The following is an 18561-nucleotide window of genomic DNA, read 5'->3' on the forward strand; positions in this document are numbered from 1 at the left end:
TCTCCCGTGAACCCAGCTACTATAGCTTTAGATGCTCGCCAACTCATGAATGATTGAGGCCGGTATTTTATATTTGCATAAAACTCTTTAGCAGAGGCGAGCCCTAATAGGTTTCGAGGCTTACTACTATAAGTAAGAACTAGGGCATAGACGTTATGACTTTCGCAGACTATAGCGATGCTATTATATATATAATGCCGACGTCTCTTAGTCGTTATATAGAAGAATCGAGCGACTTTGAACCCCTGACTCGGTAAGGCACTAGACTAGACCCTCCATACCCCTGGCTCAAATGAAACTGGAACCGGATCAAGTCGTGACATCGCAGAAGTTCGTAACCTTCGATCATTCGTCTCGCTCGAGGCTGCCGTGCTTCAGCAGGACAAAAGAATCCTTCATGTCCCAGTACATGACCTCCTTAGTGTCTTCCGGTCCTTCCTTAAGCCACGTATGGGATAGGATGATGACAGCAATGCACAGGACTACCTTGAGAGTGCTGTGGTGAAACGCCACCAGCTCGAGAATTCCAGCCTGGCTAAGACGAAGCATTTTACTATAACGCCCTTTGAACATAAGGCGCATAGTGGCTTGAGGCTGTGACAGACTCGACTGAAAGCAGTCTGGAAATCCAAGACTATAAGCCAACGAGGCACCGAAACGTGTGCTGAGAAGACGTTAATATAGCTGAAGCAAAGTAGGCAGTACGTGAAGCTCAGCGGACGGTCGTGTGTGTAACCATACTCTCGAATATTTCCAGAACCACGGGACGTACAGAGTACGTACCAAGTAGCTGTTGACGAGAGGGCTCGGGAGAGGCTGAAGGAGATCATCGTGGCACAACATGAAAGGTCGCGGGGGGGTTATATTACCCCCCCTGGAATACGTCTACTTCATAAAGCCGCAACACCCACAAAGTACGAAGTGGGCGAGGAATGGATGAGGCTGAAGTGGATCATCGTGGCAAGACGCGAAAGGCGGCCGGGGGTGTATTTCTTCCTCTATTCAACATTGCTCGAACCACAGCACGCGCGAAGCAGGTGAGGCTGAACGGGATCATGGTGACACAGCATGAAAAGCAGCCGGATAATAAAAAGGGGCAATGCCGATCCAGCATCCGGTTTCCCCCAACCTGCTCGTCATGTTTTCCAGCTGCCCAAGAAGGCCCCAAATTTCAAGATGACAGTATCGCATGAAGACGAAACATGGGCGCAGAGCACCCGCCCACCAGCAGTTACGGCACCAGAAGGGCGAGCGAGCCCGCCGGTACTTCCCCCTACGGTCTTCCGACCCGTCCATTACCTTCGAGTGGATGGCCCTCCTCCCGCTGGCGAAATACCTCGCCAACAGCCGGCTCGTCTTCAGCTTGTCGGCAAGATGTCCCTGACGGGCCCCATCGCCGTCAGCCTGTTCCCTCGACCGCGCGTCCTTCGTCCAGCTTGAGCGACCACGGGCCATCAGGCAGGTGCAGGGTTGTTGTTGCGATGGAGTCGATGGTGCTGTTAGTCCTTTGCCTGTCGGGCCGCGGGCCTCGTTATCATTGGGAATTTATCGATCCACTCCACTTCCGCCTGGCAGGGGCTCCCGTCCCCTGACAACCTCCTAGGTATGGAGCCCTGGAGCTTCCCCGAGGCCCCCGCCCCAATGGACCGACCGCCCGCTGCAGCCCGCTGGATTCACTGGACGGGATGTAGGTCAGGCCATCCCCCCAAGCCCCCCATCACCACCCGCTCGCTGCTCGGGCGGGCATGGATGGATCCATTCCCGTTGCATCCACCATCCATCCATCCGACAACCCATGCATCCCATCGTTTCTGCCGTGCAGCACGCAGCCAGCCCGTCCCTGCGTGCATCCGGCCGACGGCAGTCTCGAAACGCCCTCCATTGTCCGGCCCGGTCCGCCCGCCCCGTCACTCGCGCATCGTGACGCACATGTGCCGAGCTGTGTGCCCTGGCTTTTTATCCTTTGCTCAGCTCGAGGAGGCGGCGCCCGCTCGCGACGATTCGCAACTTGGGACTTGCAGAACCAGCCTCACACCACAGCCAGCATGTATGTTTTTACATCCCTTTTTTTCGTCTCACGCCTCTTGCCCTTTGACCGTTGCCCATGGTCTACGCATGGAATACAAGAGAAGAGCAAACACGCGAGCGAGCCCGCTCGGGCGTCGGGTCTGGTCGCTGACTTTGGCGATAGCACGAGGCTCACAAAATTGAGACGCACTCCCGCCTCGCGAGCCCGGACTGACATGCTCGAGTGCATTCTGAGCCACTAGCCACCCCTTTCACGGGGACCTTGCGTACGCCTTCACTCGAATACGGAAGCTTCCAGGTTCTTCCTCTGTCCGCCGGCGCCCACCATGGCGCAACCCGGCACCGTCGTGCTGCCCTTTGACCCCAAGGCGCACGCGCACCTTACCCCCTACCTAGCCGCCATCCACGCCTCATGCATCACCCAAGACCGCGCCATCGCCACCTTTCTGCCGCCGCTGTCACACGAGAAGCTGCTGTCGTGGTGGAAGGAGCGCATCGCCGAGGTCCATGACGGGAAGCGCCACATCTGGATCCTCGTCAGCCAGGGACCGCAGGACGACCCCTCCGTGACTGCCGCTGCGGCGGCGGCGACGGGCCGGCCCAGAGGCCCCGAGGTCATGGGCGTGGTGATGCTCGCGACGCCTGACTCGGAGACGGAGCCCTTCCGCGGCGCGGTGGAGAAGCTGCTGATGCACAAGAGTTGGCGCAGCAAGGGCGGCGCGACGGCTCTCGTGGCGGCGCTCGAGGCCGACGCAGCGAAGCTGGGCCGGACGACACTGGTACGGCGCTGACATGTTTCCCCCTTCCGCCCATGCTGCTGGTGGGCCGGACGAGTTGAGTGACGTGCGCAAAGCTGACGTCGAATTCGCAGGTGCTGGATACGGAAACGGGCAGCCCGGCGGAGGCGCTGTTCAGGAAGCTGGGGTACACGGAGCTGGGCAAGATACCAAAGTACGGGCTGAGCCCGACGGGGGAGCTCAAGGACGGCACATTCTTCTACAAGCAACTCTGACGGATATCCGGCGGTGGGTCATGTGAGCTGTACAGTCGTGGCGGTGAGAGAGAACCAGCGGTGTTTAATGCGTGGACGCAGCGATCGGCGTGATGACGGCCGCGAGTTGGTAACGAGGTTGGATGCAGACTCTGGTACGAAAGCCGCAAGGTTGGTTAATGTTGGCAGAGGTAGAAATAAGCTCAAACATTGCCAGGCCACGCCAAGGTACCTGAGGAGAGAGTATCTTCGGTACGTAGAGTACACGATGTGAATTGAAGGTGACGAACCAAATGCGAAGTATGAACGGTGGGCACGCGCTGTTGGAGCCAGACTAGGAAGTCACATTGTGAGTTGTCTGCGGCTGAGAAGGCAACCACTACTGTCGGCAGCTCCTTGTTTAGATGTTGGGCGGCTCTGACGTTCAGACTTCGTCTCAGCCTTGCAATGGTCACTCCCCGAGTATATTTGGCTGATAGCTCTCACCACATCTGGGGGGGTTCCCCGTGCAGAGTGAAAAGTTGACTTTTGTTTACCGACATTTCGGTGACGTGAAGAGCGAGCTTGCCAGTACGCCGAAGTTGACGACGCCAAAGGTTCTTTCTTTTTATATTAAAACAAACAAGTAATGTAACGGAGGACCGTGTGAATGAAAGCGTTGTTGGTTGACGCTCGGGCACCTGGCACGCTTGAATGATCCCGCCAGATCCTGGAGCCCCTTGGGCCCAATGCTGAGTGACTGTGTATGTACTTCACAGTTGGCATATATTTCTGTCGGTACGCGTTTTTACATGCTGCGCTCTAGTTCATCGCCTCTAGGATTGTGTTTGAATTCATGATATTGTTCATGCCTGGAGAACAGACGCTTAGGGTAAAGTCCGGACTCTTGAGGTATACGACTGATGGCGAGGAGAGGGACACCTTGCCTGCCATCAACTCTCCCAAGGGAAGCATCACTTTGCCAGATCAAGTCACCTGAAAAAGAGAAGACAGAAGAGAAGAAAAAACCCATAGCGCCGGGATGGTGCACCCAGCCAATGTCAACCCCCGTCCCCTTGACCGAAGCCCGTTTCGGAGGGCTCCTCCGCCTGCGGCCCCTGCTTCGGCGTGCTCCGGTCTGTATACTGTACTTCGTACTTTTATACGTGCATCGAATAACTGGACGGCCCAGGCACTCGGATGCGCAGGCACGCCACGTGCCCCCCTCGTGTCGGTTCACCTGTCGGTTCACCTGTCGGTTCACCCCCCAAACGTGCCCGCCCTCGCCGCAGCCGACGATGGCTTGGATGGTTGTGGTGGTGATGGAGAGGGGTGCCGCTGCTGCTGACCCGCCGTTCGTCTTTCAGGCTTACCAGGGGTCAAAGACGGGAGGGAGCATTTGTTTAGTAGTTAGCGGCGCGCCACCTACACACACAGCGTATAACTATGCTTTACTGTGCATTCACCCAAGGCAGGCCAACTTGGAATTGGCCTACCACAGCGCGCGGCTCAGCCACCTGCCACACCAAAGGTCCCTGGATCGCCACACAGCTTTCGCAGCTAGCCAAGGTGCCGCCAGAGAGAGAGGAGGGCACAGGAGCTAAAGATGAGCGGGACCGTTGCTGCATCGGGCAGGCATCCAACTTGTCGTTGTTGAGCTGTCGGCTAACAGGCCTAATAAGTAAGATGGAAGAAAAGCATGGGCGTCGGTCGGTCGGCCCGGTGCGTTCGTTCGTCCATACGGGGAATTTGAAATGAGTAAATAAGAAGGCAGACGAGGAAGCACCCGCGCGCGTTTTGCCTTGGTCGTGCTTTTTGAAGCCTGTCTGTCTGTCTGCCTCCCATCGTTCGCTCGCCCACCCGCGAACCCCCCCCTCCGCCCGTCTACTCTTCTCTCGCAAAGATGCATCGCGGCGCCAACATCCTGGCTTCGTCGGCCACAGGGCTGATGCTGCTGCTGCTGCTGGCGGTCGCTCCCCCGCCGGCCTCGGCAGGCCTGTATCCCGGCATCACCGCCGACAACCACACCTGCGCTCTCGGTGCGTGGCCGTCCCGTTCCCCGCATTCCGCAAGAGACGACGAGAATGGGCCTTTTACGCCCAGAATACTGACTGAGAGTGGGCGGCTTTCCGTCTTCTTCGTCTGCTATTAGTCGACCCCGTCCTGTCGTGCTCCTGCAAGGCCACGCCCGGCAAGGTCGCCGACACGTGCTGCACGGAAACGTACGGCGGGCTGCTGGTAATGACTTCCTACCTACCTTACCTATCGATACCTGAGAAGTCACGCTCTGCTCTGGAGTTCTGGACTGATGTTGACAATGGCGGTGGCGGTGGTCGATGAGTAGGTTGCCACGCAAATCTGGAACACCTTTACCGGCCTCGAGAGCAAGGGCCAGATTTATCCCAAGGACCATTGGACCATTCACGGCCTCTGGCCCGGTACGTCTCGATTTATCTCCTCCTCCTCCTCCTCCTCCTCCTCCTCTCTCATACGTCTTCATTGCAATTGCTTACACGCAATTGACCACAACTAGATTTCTGCAACGGCAAGTCCACGTCCCCGCTCCTTCCTTCCCAAGCAGGGCTCACGCTCGCCACCTCACCGAGATCTAACCTCCTCCCTGCCCCCTCCAGGCTCCTACACTCAGTACTGCGACCTGAGGTGAGTCTTGCTAGACCCCCCAACCCCAGGCGACGGCATCACAGTCCAAGCGCATAGGTCAGTAGCCGCTGAACACTCCGTCAAAAACAGCCGCCAATATGACCCCAAGCCCGCGCCCAACACCACCGACGGCACCCCCCACGGCGTCCCCGTCCCGCCCTACGCCGGCGAGCCCATCGACGCTTGGTTCGCGCCACACGGCAAGCTCGACCTCCTCGCGTACATGAACCGCTACTGGGTCAGCCAGTACGACCCCAACTGGGTCTTTTGGGCCCACGAGTTCTCCAAGCACGCCACCTGCTATTCCACCTTTCAGACCGAGTGCTACGTACGTGTCCCCGTCCGTCTCTTTGAAGCTCCTTATTACACCGAGATTTGCCCCCTTCCCCCCCCTGCCCCTTTCATATACTTGTATATATGTATGTGGTCCGTTGAGTTTGTGTCTAACGCTCTGGCCTCGTCCTCTTCCTGGCCGCCACTTCACAGGGCCCCAAGGCGACCCCCCACGGAGACCTCTTCGACTTCTTCGAGACCGTCATCCGCTTCCAGCGCGAGCTCCCCACCTTTGACTGGCTCGCCGCCGCCGGCGTCCGCCCCTCCAACCGCACGGCCTACACCCTGTCCCGCATCCAGGGCGCCCTGACGCGCGGGTTCGACGGCCTCGTCCCCTTCCTCGGCTGCTCCGGCCCCCGATACAACGAGACCGACGCCGGCAGGGGCTCCGGCGACGCCGGCCGCACCGTCCTCGGCGAGGTGTGGTACTACTACCACGTCTACGGCCGCCCTCAGGAGGCGCACGCCAAGAAGCTGGCCGCGGATGCCGCCGGCGGCAGCCTGTCGACCTGCGCCAAGGCCAAGGACGCCGTCTGGTACTATGAGCGGTCCCAGGGCAGCGAGCACTAGACGAGGCGGCGCGTGCCCAGACAAACGAGGAAAAGCGGCCAAACGACAGTCGCATCTAGACCTGTAGATGAACACTTCACTCATTCTGCTACCGTGACATGATGCTATACATGGAAAGACCCTCCCCTTCCACTTGTGACACTCTGTGTTTGCTCCGACCCAAACGCCGACCTCCAAGACAAGACACATGTCTCTCCACTGCCGCCATTTTCGACTCTCCATGCGATCCTCTGCCTCCGCTCACTCGTCGTCGTCCAGCTCCTCCACTCTGGGCGCAGCGTAGTTGCGCTGCTGCGCACCACCCGTCTGAATCTGCGTGTCCGTGCCCGTCGTCGTGGCAGTGGATTCGACCATGCCCGTGGCGGCGGCGAATACATGGTTGGCGCTCGCGGCGCTCGTGGTACCGCCGCCGGCGCCTCCAACCTTGACCTTCTTCTTGTTCTTCTTCTTGGCCTTTTTCTCTTCGGCAGACTAGACGGCCAATTAGCATTGTGTATCGGCGAGACACCAACGAGAGAGGACTTAGACGGATAACATACCTCGTGCCAAGCCCACACAGGCCTGAAGCTGTCCATGAACGAGACGTCCTCCCAGAGGTTGGGATACAGCCAGAGGCCCGGAGGAACGGCAAAGTATGTGATGCAGAAGAGGATGACGCGGAAGATGGCCATGACGAAGAAGAGACCGAGCAGACAGAGAAGTCCCCAACTGAGGTAGTAGACGCCCTGGCGCAGCTTGAGGGGCCAGAGCGGGTACAGGACGATGATGAAGATGAGGACGAGGGCGAGAGCGGCGTAGAGCTGGCGCTTGATCTGGCTGCCTTCGTAGAACCAGCAGTAGTACATGTCTTCCTGAGCCTCCTGTTGCTGCTCGATGCGGACATTCCACTGGCCCTTTACGCGCTTGGGCTTCTTGCCGTTGGGCCCGGCTTGGGGCTCGAGCTTGGTGACGCGAAGGGCGAGCACACTCAGGGGCAGGAGCTTGAAGGTGTTTTCCAGCGAGGCTCGGTCCTTGATCTCGGGAAGAAGAGGGTTCTTCTTGCGGGCCCGTTCGTAAGCAGGCGACTGGAGGGCGCGCAGAGCACGTTTGACTGCACCTATTAGCATTGCAACGTCCACGAGAGCGGGCTGATGGGGTCGCTTACCCTTGAACATGTCCTTGCGTTCGCCGTTGAGAATGACGGTGCGCGGCTTCAGGTCCTGGCCCTTGAGGAACTTGGCGACAGCGATGGCCTTGGGGTTCGCGGGCCCGGGCTGAATGGGCTGGGGCTGGTTGTTGTGGTGGTGGTGTCCGTCGTGATCATGGTCATGATCATGGTCGTGATCGTGGTCATGGCCGTGGTCGTGGTTGCAGCCGGGGCCGTGCTGGTGGCCGCCCTGCTGCTGCTGAGCCTGCATCATGCGCGCCCGCTGCTGCTCCATGGCCTGCTTCTTGATGTGCTCGATGAACTCGGGCACCGACATGCCGGCCTTTTGCGCATCCTCGGCGACGCGGCGCTGGATCTCGGCGATCTGCTCGGGCGACGGCCGCTGCATGCCGGGTGGCATCTGGCCCGGCGGGGGGAACGGCGGGGTCTGTTGTTGCTGCTCTGACATTGTGAAGGATCTCCGGGCGTCTTCCTCGTCGTCGTTGTTCTATAACCGCCCGTCTGTCGCTTTTTGCGCGAAAGGGGAGGGGATAGGGGCTGCTTCTGGTCAGGAAGAAGAAAGCAAAGGGGACGAAGACGGTCCTGACAATGAGTGAAACTGCGCGTCCGCTACGCGAGCAGAGACCGGCACGAGCAATTGGACGAGGCCGACGTGCGAGGGTTTGCAGAGGTCGAGGTGAAGCTGCTTGCTGGCATCATCCAGAAATAGACGGGGCGATAAGGTAAGCAGCCGCGCCTGACAACAGGGTGTTCACTTCCAATTCCCGTGCGCCAAGGCCCGGGACCTGCCTCCACTGGCCTCCACCCGGCGGCGTTTTGGGGGGCAGATGTGGTCCGAACGCTGGGCACAGTGAAATGATACAGTGCATGTACATTTGCCGCACCTCCCGAGCCACTTACTGTGAGCCCTTTGACGTCGCCAAACGGAGCTCCGACAAGAGGAGCACAGGAGGCAGACCAACACCATCGCGACACTGACTACCGCATTGCGCCTCGCCCTCGCGCAACCGCTGTCTATTCACCATGGGGGACAGACTCACGCAGCTGCAGGATGCGGTCGACCAGGTAGGTTGCCCACAAGAGAGAGCACCCGCGCACCCTCCCGCCTGCCCGATTTGCGACACGCGCTGACCGTGACCTCCTCGTCCTGCAGCTCGCCCAGCAGTTCGTCGCGACGCTGCACTTTACGCACAGCCGGCACGACCTCGAGACTCTTAGTCCCGGCGATAAGGTGCGGGACCTTAAGCAGGAGCCGCAGCAGAGAGAAGGTGAGAGAGCGCGCGCGCCCTCCCCGACGATCCTTTTACGTGCCAACAGCGTCATCCCTTTCCCCGCCCGGGAAGAACGCCAGCTGACCGTGTCCAGTCGACCCGCTCCCCGCCGATGAGTTCCAGGCCGGCCTGCGGGAGCTCTCCAGGGACCTCATTCTCAAGGAGCAGCAGATAGAGTACCTCATCTCATCGCTCCCCGGACTCGACAACAGCGAAAAGGACCAGGAGAAAAACATCAAGGACCTCGAGGAAGACCTCAAGGCGGCGGAAGCACAGAGGCAAGAGGCGCTCAAGGAGAGGGACGAGATACTGGCGCAGCTGGACGATGTCATTCGCAGTGTGCGGCGCCCTTGACCGGAGGTATGGCAAAGCCCGGTTTGGGCGTTTCATAATGCATAGCGAGGAGTTCGGAATCGGATTACTGCAAGGGCAGATTGGGAGTCTAGCAACACCACCATGATTGGGCCTTGGGCTCAAGTCACAACATTGTCTATGTTGAAAAAGGTCTATACCGCCGTCATTAACTACATTACTTATCTATTCATGCCGTCAAAAGTCACTCTTCCTCCTCATGACGACTTGGACTTGAAGAACTGGGGGTAAATGTCTCGCAATTCTTGCAGGTCACGGATCTGATACTGTGACGCGGGGGCCCTTGGTACGGGCAACCCGTCCTCGACCAGGTGGGCGGCCGTCCAGCCAAACTCCTTTGCCTTGACGCAATTGGAGTAGGAGTCGTCTGTGCACAAGTCAGCACCGATGCGTAAACGTCACCAGCCCAGAGAGCACGTACCGACGAAGAAGCAGTCCTCGACCCGCTCCACGCCGGCCTCCCGCATGCCCTTTTTGTACATTTCCTCGTGCGGCTTGCAAATCAGGGGCTGCTGGGAGTAGTCACAAAAGGTGAGGCCGTCGAAGAGGTCGTCGATGCCCAGCAGCTTGACGACGCGCTTGCCGTGCGTCACGTAGGCGTTGGTGAAGAGCCACATGGCCACCTTGGACTTGTCAATGTCCTCGAGCAGCTTGCGCAGCTCGGGGTTCGGCTTGATAATGTCCTGCAGGGGGAGCGCGTCGTCGACCTTGGCGTTGTAGTCGAGGGGGTCGATTTGGTGGTGGCGCACGAGGCCCTCAATGGCCAGCCCATAGTTGGTGTAATACTCCCTGTGCAGCCTGACCGCCTCGTCGAAAGGAATGTCAAGATGCTTGACAAAGTACTGGTCGATGAGCTCCGCCATTATGTCATGAACCCGGGTGCCTGCCCATCAAGTTAGTGTTCCGTGCGCATGAGTCACATCTCATCGGTGAGCGGCTCACTCCTGGGGTACAGGCAGTTATCGATGTCGCTGGACGTCGCGCGTCAGTTGAGGAGAGTCGCCTTTAAAGCATTCTGACCAGCTGGGAGGGGGACATACAAGAAGAGCACCGGTTTGCCGGTCTTTGTCCCGTTGACGATGGCGGCCATGGTGGCGGCGGTATGCGTGGTCGGGTGAGGAACTGGGCAATGACGAGAGAGCGACAACGGTTGCGCTCGATGAAGGCGACACGGACTCGAAGATGAAAGCACACGTCTAGAAAGTACACCAAAAATGCGCGAAGAATGAGCCAGGTTGGCGGCTGCCCAAGTTGAAATATGTGACTAAGTAGAGATGGGGGATCAAAGGTGTTTGGAAGGAAGCCGGGGAGTCGACTAGCGTGGAGAGCGAGTAATAGCTAGACGTCGCGGGTTGACAGGCCCCCCGTCGGCGGCGGCAGAGGCCCGAGTTTGCGACGGCGAACGGTGGATGGAGGGGCCCAATGACTCTTGCGGCCAGCAGGCACGGGCCGCCTCAAAAGCATGCAGAATTGCGCCCGACTGACAGAGCGGCATGGCAGCATGTTTACGACTGGCCTTGCACTTTATAGAAGCAGATTCCGTTACAGCGTACCATAGATGCAATAAGCTGCTACATTGTATAAGGTACCTGAGTACGTATAGGTTAGTACGTATCATGGCCTGGGCCAATGTTGGTTTCGTTGGCCCGCAATCATATTCCAGAGCCTGCGCCTGCCGCATCGGGCACCGCGCGCTACGGAGTACTTGGCACATGGATCCATCCATCCATCCTGCCACAGCTCACCGCCCGAAGTTGTTGCCCCTGGGCCGACTCTCGTCGCGCGCACTTGCACCCTTTACTCCTGCGACTCTTCGCTAACTAGGCACCGCACGGAGCCAACACCGTCACACACACGTGTCGCTGGAGCTTGTCCATGGCTGAGCTCAAGGCTTCTCGTGCGAAGCAGTTCATGTCACGGCGCTCATCATTTTTTCCCTCAGCGCGCTCGCTTGTGATACCTCGAGCTTCCACCTGGACCACCCAGGCCTCACGGAGAGCTTCAAGTGACGCGACGACCGCGTGAGGAGCGGTCCCTCCGCGATCATGGCGCGGGGGAAAGCTTCGAACATGCCGTCCCACGGCGCAGGCTCCATGGCCGGGTCCGTGGACAAGGACAGAGAAGCCTTCGAGATGCGGCAGTACGAACTGATCCTGCAACTACAGGACACCATCCTCTCTGGTCGGCACCCGACGATCCGGCCGCCCAAGGATCAGAGTGCTATTATCGCACGGCCCCCAGCTGATGGATATGCTGTGCCGTCGACAGTCACAGATGCTAAGCATGCGAACCGCACAGGCGGCGCGCAGTCGTCGTCGACGAGTAAAGCCAAGGGCAAAGGGAAGGCCCCGGCTGTGGCGAAAGCGTCCACGTCGAGCGGCACGGGCCCTCTCGCAACGAGGGCCGTTGAGTTCGATCCGATACTCCTCGAAAAGTCCGAGGAACTGGTGCAGGCCGAGCTGATGCTGCAACGGCAGAGACTCGAGCGAGCCCTGAAAGACGAAGTGGACCGGCGACGAGGGCCTAGGGCCTCTCAAGCGGAGAAGCAGAACGCAGAGCTTGATCTGTCCGATGTTCTCTCCAAGGCCCAGGCCCTCGTTCCCGCGGTCCAGGATCCTCCCCCTCCTACTGCTACTGCCACAGCCGCCGCCGCCACTATGCCAGCTGAAGACGGTTTAACTGATAACAAGGACGCTGAAAGTGATTCGTTCGATGACGATACCTTTTATTCCTCGCAGCACGAGACACCTCAGTCTCACATGGCTTCTCGAGTTCGCAACGCATCTGAAGCGGCACACAGCCCGACCGTTGTCGCCCGCGAACCGCCGCCCCCCGCCCAGGCCGCTCCTCAACAACCACCCGGCCAGCAGCCTACCACCCTCCCTGGGCAACCGACCGCGAATGCTGTAAGGCGTGTCGACGCCCAGCCTATTTCGCTTGCGAACGCTCCCACGGCCGCTCCCCAACCCCGCGTGGTTCCAGGCCTGAATAATTATATTGGCGTGGAAGAAGCCTCGACTCGATTCGTTCAAGCCCCAACGAGCGGCGAGCAGAGCTTATCAGACGACTCAGCACACATGGACTACGAGCCCCCGGAAGCCGAAGACAATATGAGTTGCGTTGCGCAGCGAATCGACTCGTATATGGAGATGCATCCTCCGTCACCGCACATAAGGAGCCATGCTTTACAGCCGCTGGCACCTCAACCGTCTCAGGTCTCTTTACTGGTTGCCGCTTCCCAGGGCCGGATGCCTCACCAGCAAACCATTCCCCGCACACACGGCACGCCGGCGCAGGTTGCGGCGCTGCGCAATGAGCACTCCACGGCGACCAGTCCCGACAGCTCATCCCAAGGTGGGAAGGGCTCGGAGAGGAAGAAGGCGAGGAAGAAGAAAAGAAAGGCAGACCGGCAAGCGCCGGATGCTAACGTCAGTCCCTACATAAAGCCCGAGCCTCGATCTCCGTCGCCCATTTTTGCCCCTGAATACAGGGCAAACAAGCGCCAGCGACAGGCTCAGGGGCGTGTTGTCGATCTCGAGTATGAGCCGAGATTCGAGCCACCGCCGGCTAACGGCAATGAGGGCCAAGTCCTGACCCGGCCGTACAGAGACGAACCCATCCCGCTGGGCTACGAAGGCGCCAGCGTATATCCTCAACGCGCAGCCAGCACGACGTATCTCGGCGAGTCGAGATACGTTCGGCAGTATGTCGACGACCACAGGATACCAGCCGAGGGCCACCTTAGGAGCTATGGCCCGCAGAGCGCGCTGCCTGTGCAGTATCCTCCGCCCACCGTGGGATATGCCTCCCGGCAAGTCCCCCCTCCCCTCGCCGGCGACGGTTATCGAGAGCAGCCGCGACCCTATGGCGAATTCCCAGGAGACCGAGTACGCGTCGCATCCGACGGCGAATCGTACGGTGCCCCGCCGGGAGCAGCGCCACCTCGGATGGTAGTGGACGAGTTCGGCCGTGAGTACTATGACCCGGCTCATCCTGCGGTTCAGCGACCCATGGCTCCCTCGGTGAGTCCCGGAGAACCCGGTGTAGTTTACGAACGGCTACCGCCCCGAACGGCGTCCCGGCAGGCTGGGCTCGAACCCCGCAGTGATGCCGTCAGGCACAGTGCGCAGGCACCGCCAGCATATGCCGTCATGCCGAGGCGCATTGTGACGCAGCCTGAGTATGCCGGGTATGACTACCGAGACACCCATGGACGCGAGTATTCCGCACGGCCAATGGCGCCGCCGGCGGAGTTTGTGGAGGTTGGAGGGCCTCGCGAACGAAGATTCTTTGGAGAAGCGCCGGGCCACCTAGCCAGGGCTCCAAGCACGATACCGGCGGATGCCGTACGGTACCACGAGATGCCGCCGAGCTACGGGCGCGTGCAGAGCGTGCGGCCTGAGGTGCCAGTTCGCGAATACGCCGCCAGCGTCCACCCAGACAGCCGCCGCGAGCTTGCCCAGCCCTATGTTAGAAACTATGGCGCGCCGCCCCTCGGCGACTATCGCCATTCATCTCATGCCCCGCCTGGCGGCGAGATTGCCTTTATCGAGCGGCCACGTGGCGCGACGCAGGAGATTGTCTACGCGGACGACGCCAGGAGAGAGATATACCGGTAGGAAGGGCAGTGAGTGAGACGGCGCCCGGGCAGGAAGCGATGCATGCACCGGTGTTGCGTGATTCATATTCTGAACAAAATATGTGTGTACAGAATAGCATTTGTGCGAGGCGGCCGGGTTGTCACAGAGATACCCTGAATTTCGAAGTTTGAAGCACGCTTTTTTGAGATGTGTGATACGGCGCGGGTAGCATGTGTGTTTGTGCACTTCGTCCATGTTCGCAGGCCCTTGGACGTCAGGGAGGGAAACGACCCGCTCCCTCCCAAATGCATGACTGGCAAGTAACTATTACGTACACTTGGGGCGGGCCACTCCCCTCTTGCCACCATCGTTCACGGCGCGGCAAGGAAAGCAGAGTACGTACGGTACGTATACACTACTAAGGTCAGCAGGGGCGGAGCTTCAAATAAGATTTCGAACTCGCATCAATGAATGGGACGAGAGACAAGTGTAGAACCGAGGTGGGCTGTGCTTTGGCTCTTCCATCTTCTCCTCCAACAAACCGTGTGAGTGGGGGTGGATGGGGGGGATCTGACCAGCAGTTCCTGGGCAAGGCAAGGCCCCGGCCTGCATCACCTTGTTTTGCTCATCGGCGACGGCGCCGGCGGCAGCGTTTCACGTGCCCGCTGATGTTTTGCGCACGTACTACTAGAGTTAAGCAACGTGTTGGAGGCCCCCCCAACTCCCCTTTGCTCGCGCTGTGCGACGGCGGTTTGACGGGGCAGGCCCCTTGCTTGCATGGTGTTGTGTTGCGTATCTCGAGGCCCGTGAATCATGGACGTTGTTGGACCTCCGGAGTACCTACCTCACTTAACTGTGCCTGCTGCGGCGGCGGCGGCGGCACACCTCGACGATTCGACTGGCGGAGTTGGTCTGGGGGGTTGCTTGGGTTGTTGACACTCGTGCCGTCGCGCCGAGGGAGTCTTGGGAGTTGCGTGTACGTGGAGACGGGCAAACTAGTGGTAGTAGCACTAGGTAGCAAGTAGGTCGTAGTACGTGCGCAGCAACTCAACGGGCCTCGGATCGGGCCAGTGAGATGGCGCTGCTGTCAACGGAGCATCGTTCGGAGCGCCGGGTGCTTGTCTACTGTCCATGGCGTCGATGGACTTTACTACTATTGCTGCCTTCGTACCAGGCCGGCACATGTACGTTAGTAGGTACTAGGTATACCGTAGTAGCGGGACGGATGGACGACGCGGGGGGCGAGGGAGGCGGAGCCACGAGGTTTTTAGCTGTACGTAGTACGTACGTGGTGGGTACCTTGATAGGAGCTGTGCTCGCGCGAGGAGGGCATCGGAGAAAAGAGAGACGACGATCCGTGTCTGTCTCGCCTGAAAATAGCAACGGCACGAGATGCGATACGAGGGCCAGAAGGGCAGGGCAGGCAGTGAGTGGGCTGCGGTCGAACAAGAGAGAGGGAGGAGACAGGGAGAGAAAGAGGTGACTGCTGCATTTTCATTGCATTCCGCAGGCGGTAGTTAGTCTCCACCCCCTCCCTACTGTTCCCATATGTAACGTGTGTGGGCGCATGAAGTGGTCGGAGCTTTCGAGAAAGAAAGAAATGGACGAGGCATAGAGCGGTGCGGTGGACGACGTCCTCCTTGTGCTTGTCATCAATGTCCCACGTCCATGGCTATGGCGAGTGCTGCATACCTTGCCTAGCCACGATTGCATGACCTGGCGCCATCTTCGTACCAGGACCCAACGGGGGTTCACCTCGGGCAGCAAAGGAGCAGCAACAAAGGCGGACAAGACATGACAAAGACAGACTTGTTGCAGCTGCGGGACACGCTGGCCGCCCGCTACCCAGCCGGCCGGGGACCCGATCCGAACTGCCGGTCGGCCGGACGGACGGGCAGATGGCTGAAGCGCTGCAGCCGGCAGAACGGCAGGCAGGCAGGCAGGCAGGCAGGCAGGCAGGCTGCCATTGGGGCCAACAACAGCAGCGGCGGCGGTACAAACAGCAGCGAGAAGTGGTTGTGGTGCTCGTCCCTGTCATTGTCTTGTACCCTCACCGACGTAGGTAGCGCGTAAAGCTACGACCAAGGCCTGGCAGGGGCCCCTCTCGTCAGAGTCAAGACACGACTCGGACGCCTCGGCTGGCCGGTCGCCGTACATTGTAGGTAGGTATAGTAGCACGCGGCTTGCAGTGCGTTGCGGGCTGACTGGGGGCCTCGAATATGCGTGCGCTCGTACTACCGCACATACCTTTGTACACTGCCTCCATAGCAAGTACGAGGTGGACGGATGGTGGTTGGTGGTGGGCTGGCTGGCTGGCTGTGACTCGTGAGAGGGAGTCGTCGTCGCCGGCCCCCATTATGCTCCCACCTCCTCCACGCGGCTTGCCCCGAGACCGAGTCCCGCAATTGCACCCACGATGTACCCATTGGGAACGGTCTCTGTGTGTGCTGTAGACGCACCTGGCCGCGGCGAAGCACTCACTCGTTCGCAGCCATGTAGGTACCTAGGTAGGTAGTAGCTAGGCCGGCCGTAACGTTAGGTAGTGTAGTATACGAAGTTCCCACTTTCGCGGATGTACCAACTGCACAGCACAGTCCTTTCGTTCGTGTATGCGTTGCTACTAACAGCCCAGCTGCCGGCACACGGGACGCCCTCGGCACCTGCAGCAGCGCCGCGCTCGGGCACGGCGGCGAGGGCCAGGGAGCAGAGCGAGCAACCCGGCCTGGACAGTTGGATCGGTACACTCTGGCGTGGCGGCTGGAACCTGAGGTAGTCTTTAGTAGGTGCAGGTCTGGGCACCGGCTGCCGGCAGGGACATCCAGGTCTGCAGCGTTTGAGCACGCGCCTGCTGGGCTCTGGCGGAGGAGGACGGACGGACGGACGGACGGACGATGTGAGCTGGAGGATGGATTCGAGTGCAAAAAGCCTGGATGGATTCATAGGTGGAATCGACGAGGTGCCTTCCGGTTGGGACAAGCAACAGCTGGAAGGCGCTCCCACCTGGGTCAGGACCTGTGGAGTGGAGACGCCGGGCGCCATGCCCACGAGCACCCGACCTGTGGGGACCTAACCTCACCTTCAGCTCACCTCACCGCGTACGAGAACCGGGGCGCCCACCACCTCGGGCTGCCGGCATCTGCCACTTTAGCGGGCTGGGGTGGGAACCTGGAAGCACCGGCAGCAACAGGAGCAGCAGCAGCAGCACTACCACCACCACCACCACCACCATCACTACCGCCAGCACCGCCAGCACCGCCGTGGCAGTCACACGGATGGGGTAGCGCTCCGGAGGTGCAAGGCGCTGCACCAAGCAGTACCTTGCTGTATCCGCCCCTCATCACCCTCCATGAAGCACCGCCTCTCAACCATCGTGGAAGAATCGGACAAGCCGTTTGTTGACTGTCCTTTGTGGCTCCAGGAAGTTTCGGTGGCCTGCCTTTCAAGCCCGAGTCTAGGCCGCCGACATCAACGTATCATTCGCACATTGTATAACCCACCAAAGACACGCTCTGAGCCCTCCAGCCCACGCCAGCAATCGCCAAGCGCCCCACCGGATGGAAAGGACCTGGTCCAGGTCCCAGCCCAGCTGACGGACGATTCCAGTCGCCGATACGTGCGTGGTGCGTCAGCACTGCTCGCCGTCTCAACACCTCCCATCCATGGGCGTCGACGCCCTACGTCCCGTTCCGTGCGCTGGCGAGATAAGGCAAGGTACGCACGCACGCACGCACGCAGAGGAGAGGGCATCGCCGCCAGCCAGCGTTGGCTGGACCTGGACCTGGACCTGGTGCACTTTCTGCTGGTGATACGGTGGTGTTGCAGTCGCTGACCCCCTCATCAAGCCCCCGCAAGGTGCACATACGTCTGCAACCTACAGTACCTTATGTATGTGCACCTCTGCAAGGTTGCCGTCCACGCACTGATGATTGCTCTTCTTCCCACAACGGCCCGGTGGTGCGCGGGCCACGTTGGAATTGACTGCACCCGCCGCTCCTGCTGGGTTCCAACCTTGCCGCCGCCGCCGCCGCCCTCCACGGGACGAGTCGGTGCCCGTGCCTTGCCCTGCCCTGCCCTGCCCTGCCCTGGCCCGGCCTGACCTGACCTGACTTGACCTGTTTGCCTGCTGCTTCCACCAACCTATCCATGTCCGCGGCCCCCCTCCCCCCCCCGATCATCAGCGCCCACCTGCCACGCTGCCCTGTAGGGAGCTGCAGCGGGCCCGTCGAGGGCTCGAGACCGCCCCCCTCCCACCGCGTCTGCCCAATGGCTGTCCACTCCCTTGTCCCACTCCCCGCCCAAGCATGGAAACCCCATCCGCCAGCTCCCTCCCGTCTCTCTCTCTCTGTCATCCATCAGCTTCCCTAGCATGGCTGGCATGGCACGCGCACACACCTGCGCCGGCTGGGCAAACCCCGACGTGACTGCCCCCGACCCGGTGGCTCGCTTCCATCTGGACTGGCTTTGTTTAGTTTGGACTAGGCCGCCTGCGCGGGAAACATGCAAACCATGCTCGATATCGTGGGGCAGCTTCTTTGGGTGGCTGCTTGTCGGAGGTTCTGCCCTGGGGGCCTTCCATCCAAGGTACTTTGCAGTACCTCGTGTGCGCTGCCGTTGCCGTTGTTGCTGCCG

General features: G+C 60.0%; 6 protein-coding genes across 6 annotated transcripts; 4 read left to right on the forward strand and 2 right to left on the reverse strand.

Moving 5' to 3' along the window:
- The first annotated feature begins 1770 nt into the window (after positions 1-1770).
- On the forward strand, positions 1771-3285 carry JDV02_007731 (uncharacterized protein). Its single transcript, XM_047989257.1, has 3 exons — positions 1771-2047; positions 2192-2807; positions 2900-3285. The coding sequence occupies exons 2-3, from the start codon at positions 2355-2357 to the stop codon at positions 3038-3040; spliced, it is 594 nt and encodes a 197-aa protein (XP_047845256.1). The 5' UTR covers positions 1771-2047; positions 2192-2354; the 3' UTR covers positions 3041-3285.
- A 1616-nt stretch (positions 3286-4901) lies between these two features.
- On the forward strand, positions 4902-6661 carry JDV02_007732 (uncharacterized protein; the record flags this gene model as incomplete). Its single annotated transcript, XM_047989258.1, has 7 exons — positions 4902-5037; positions 5151-5236; positions 5343-5436; positions 5532-5543; positions 5632-5659; positions 5750-5987; positions 6146-6661. The coding sequence occupies 7 exons, from the start codon at positions 4902-4904 to the stop codon at positions 6560-6562; spliced, it is 1011 nt and encodes a 336-aa protein (XP_047845257.1). The 3' UTR covers positions 6563-6661.
- On the reverse strand, positions 6599-8386 carry SEC62 (Translocation protein S62). The gene is made up of 3 exons (XM_047989259.1): positions 7707-8386; positions 7102-7652; positions 6599-7033 (listed from the first exon to the last, which is right to left on the reverse strand). The coding sequence occupies exons 1-3, from the start codon at positions 8155-8157 to the stop codon at positions 6803-6805; spliced, it is 1233 nt and encodes a 410-aa protein (XP_047845258.1). The 5' UTR covers positions 8158-8386; the 3' UTR covers positions 6599-6802.
- Positions 8387-8586: 200 nt separating this feature from the next.
- On the forward strand, positions 8587-9530 carry SRB7 (RNA polymerase II mediator complex subunit). Its single transcript, XM_047989260.1, has 3 exons — positions 8587-8774; positions 8863-8977; positions 9075-9530. The coding sequence occupies exons 1-3, from the start codon at positions 8733-8735 to the stop codon at positions 9332-9334; spliced, it is 417 nt and encodes a 138-aa protein (XP_047845259.1). The 5' UTR covers positions 8587-8732; the 3' UTR covers positions 9335-9530.
- On the reverse strand, positions 9330-10749 carry SDT1 (suppressor of deletion of TFIIS). The gene is made up of 4 exons (XM_047989261.1): positions 10393-10749; positions 10295-10323; positions 9774-10235; positions 9330-9719 (listed from the first exon to the last, which is right to left on the reverse strand). Exons 1-4 carry the CDS (start codon positions 10440-10442, stop codon positions 9550-9552), a joined length of 711 nt encoding a protein of 236 aa, XP_047845260.1. The 5' UTR covers positions 10443-10749; the 3' UTR covers positions 9330-9549.
- Positions 10750-11157: 408 nt separating this feature from the next.
- Positions 11158-14138, forward strand: JDV02_007736 (uncharacterized protein). The gene has a single exon (XM_047989262.1). The coding sequence runs from the start codon at positions 11398-11400 to the stop codon at positions 13969-13971; it is 2574 nt and encodes an 857-aa protein (XP_047845261.1). The 5' UTR covers positions 11158-11397; the 3' UTR covers positions 13972-14138.
- Positions 14139-18561: the final 4423 nt, after the last annotated feature.

The sequence above is a fragment of the Purpureocillium takamizusanense genome, chromosome 7 (genome assembly GCF_022605165.1).
Source record: "Purpureocillium takamizusanense chromosome 7, complete sequence".
NCBI classification, from domain to species: domain Eukaryota; kingdom Fungi; phylum Ascomycota; class Sordariomycetes; order Hypocreales; family Ophiocordycipitaceae; genus Purpureocillium; species Purpureocillium takamizusanense.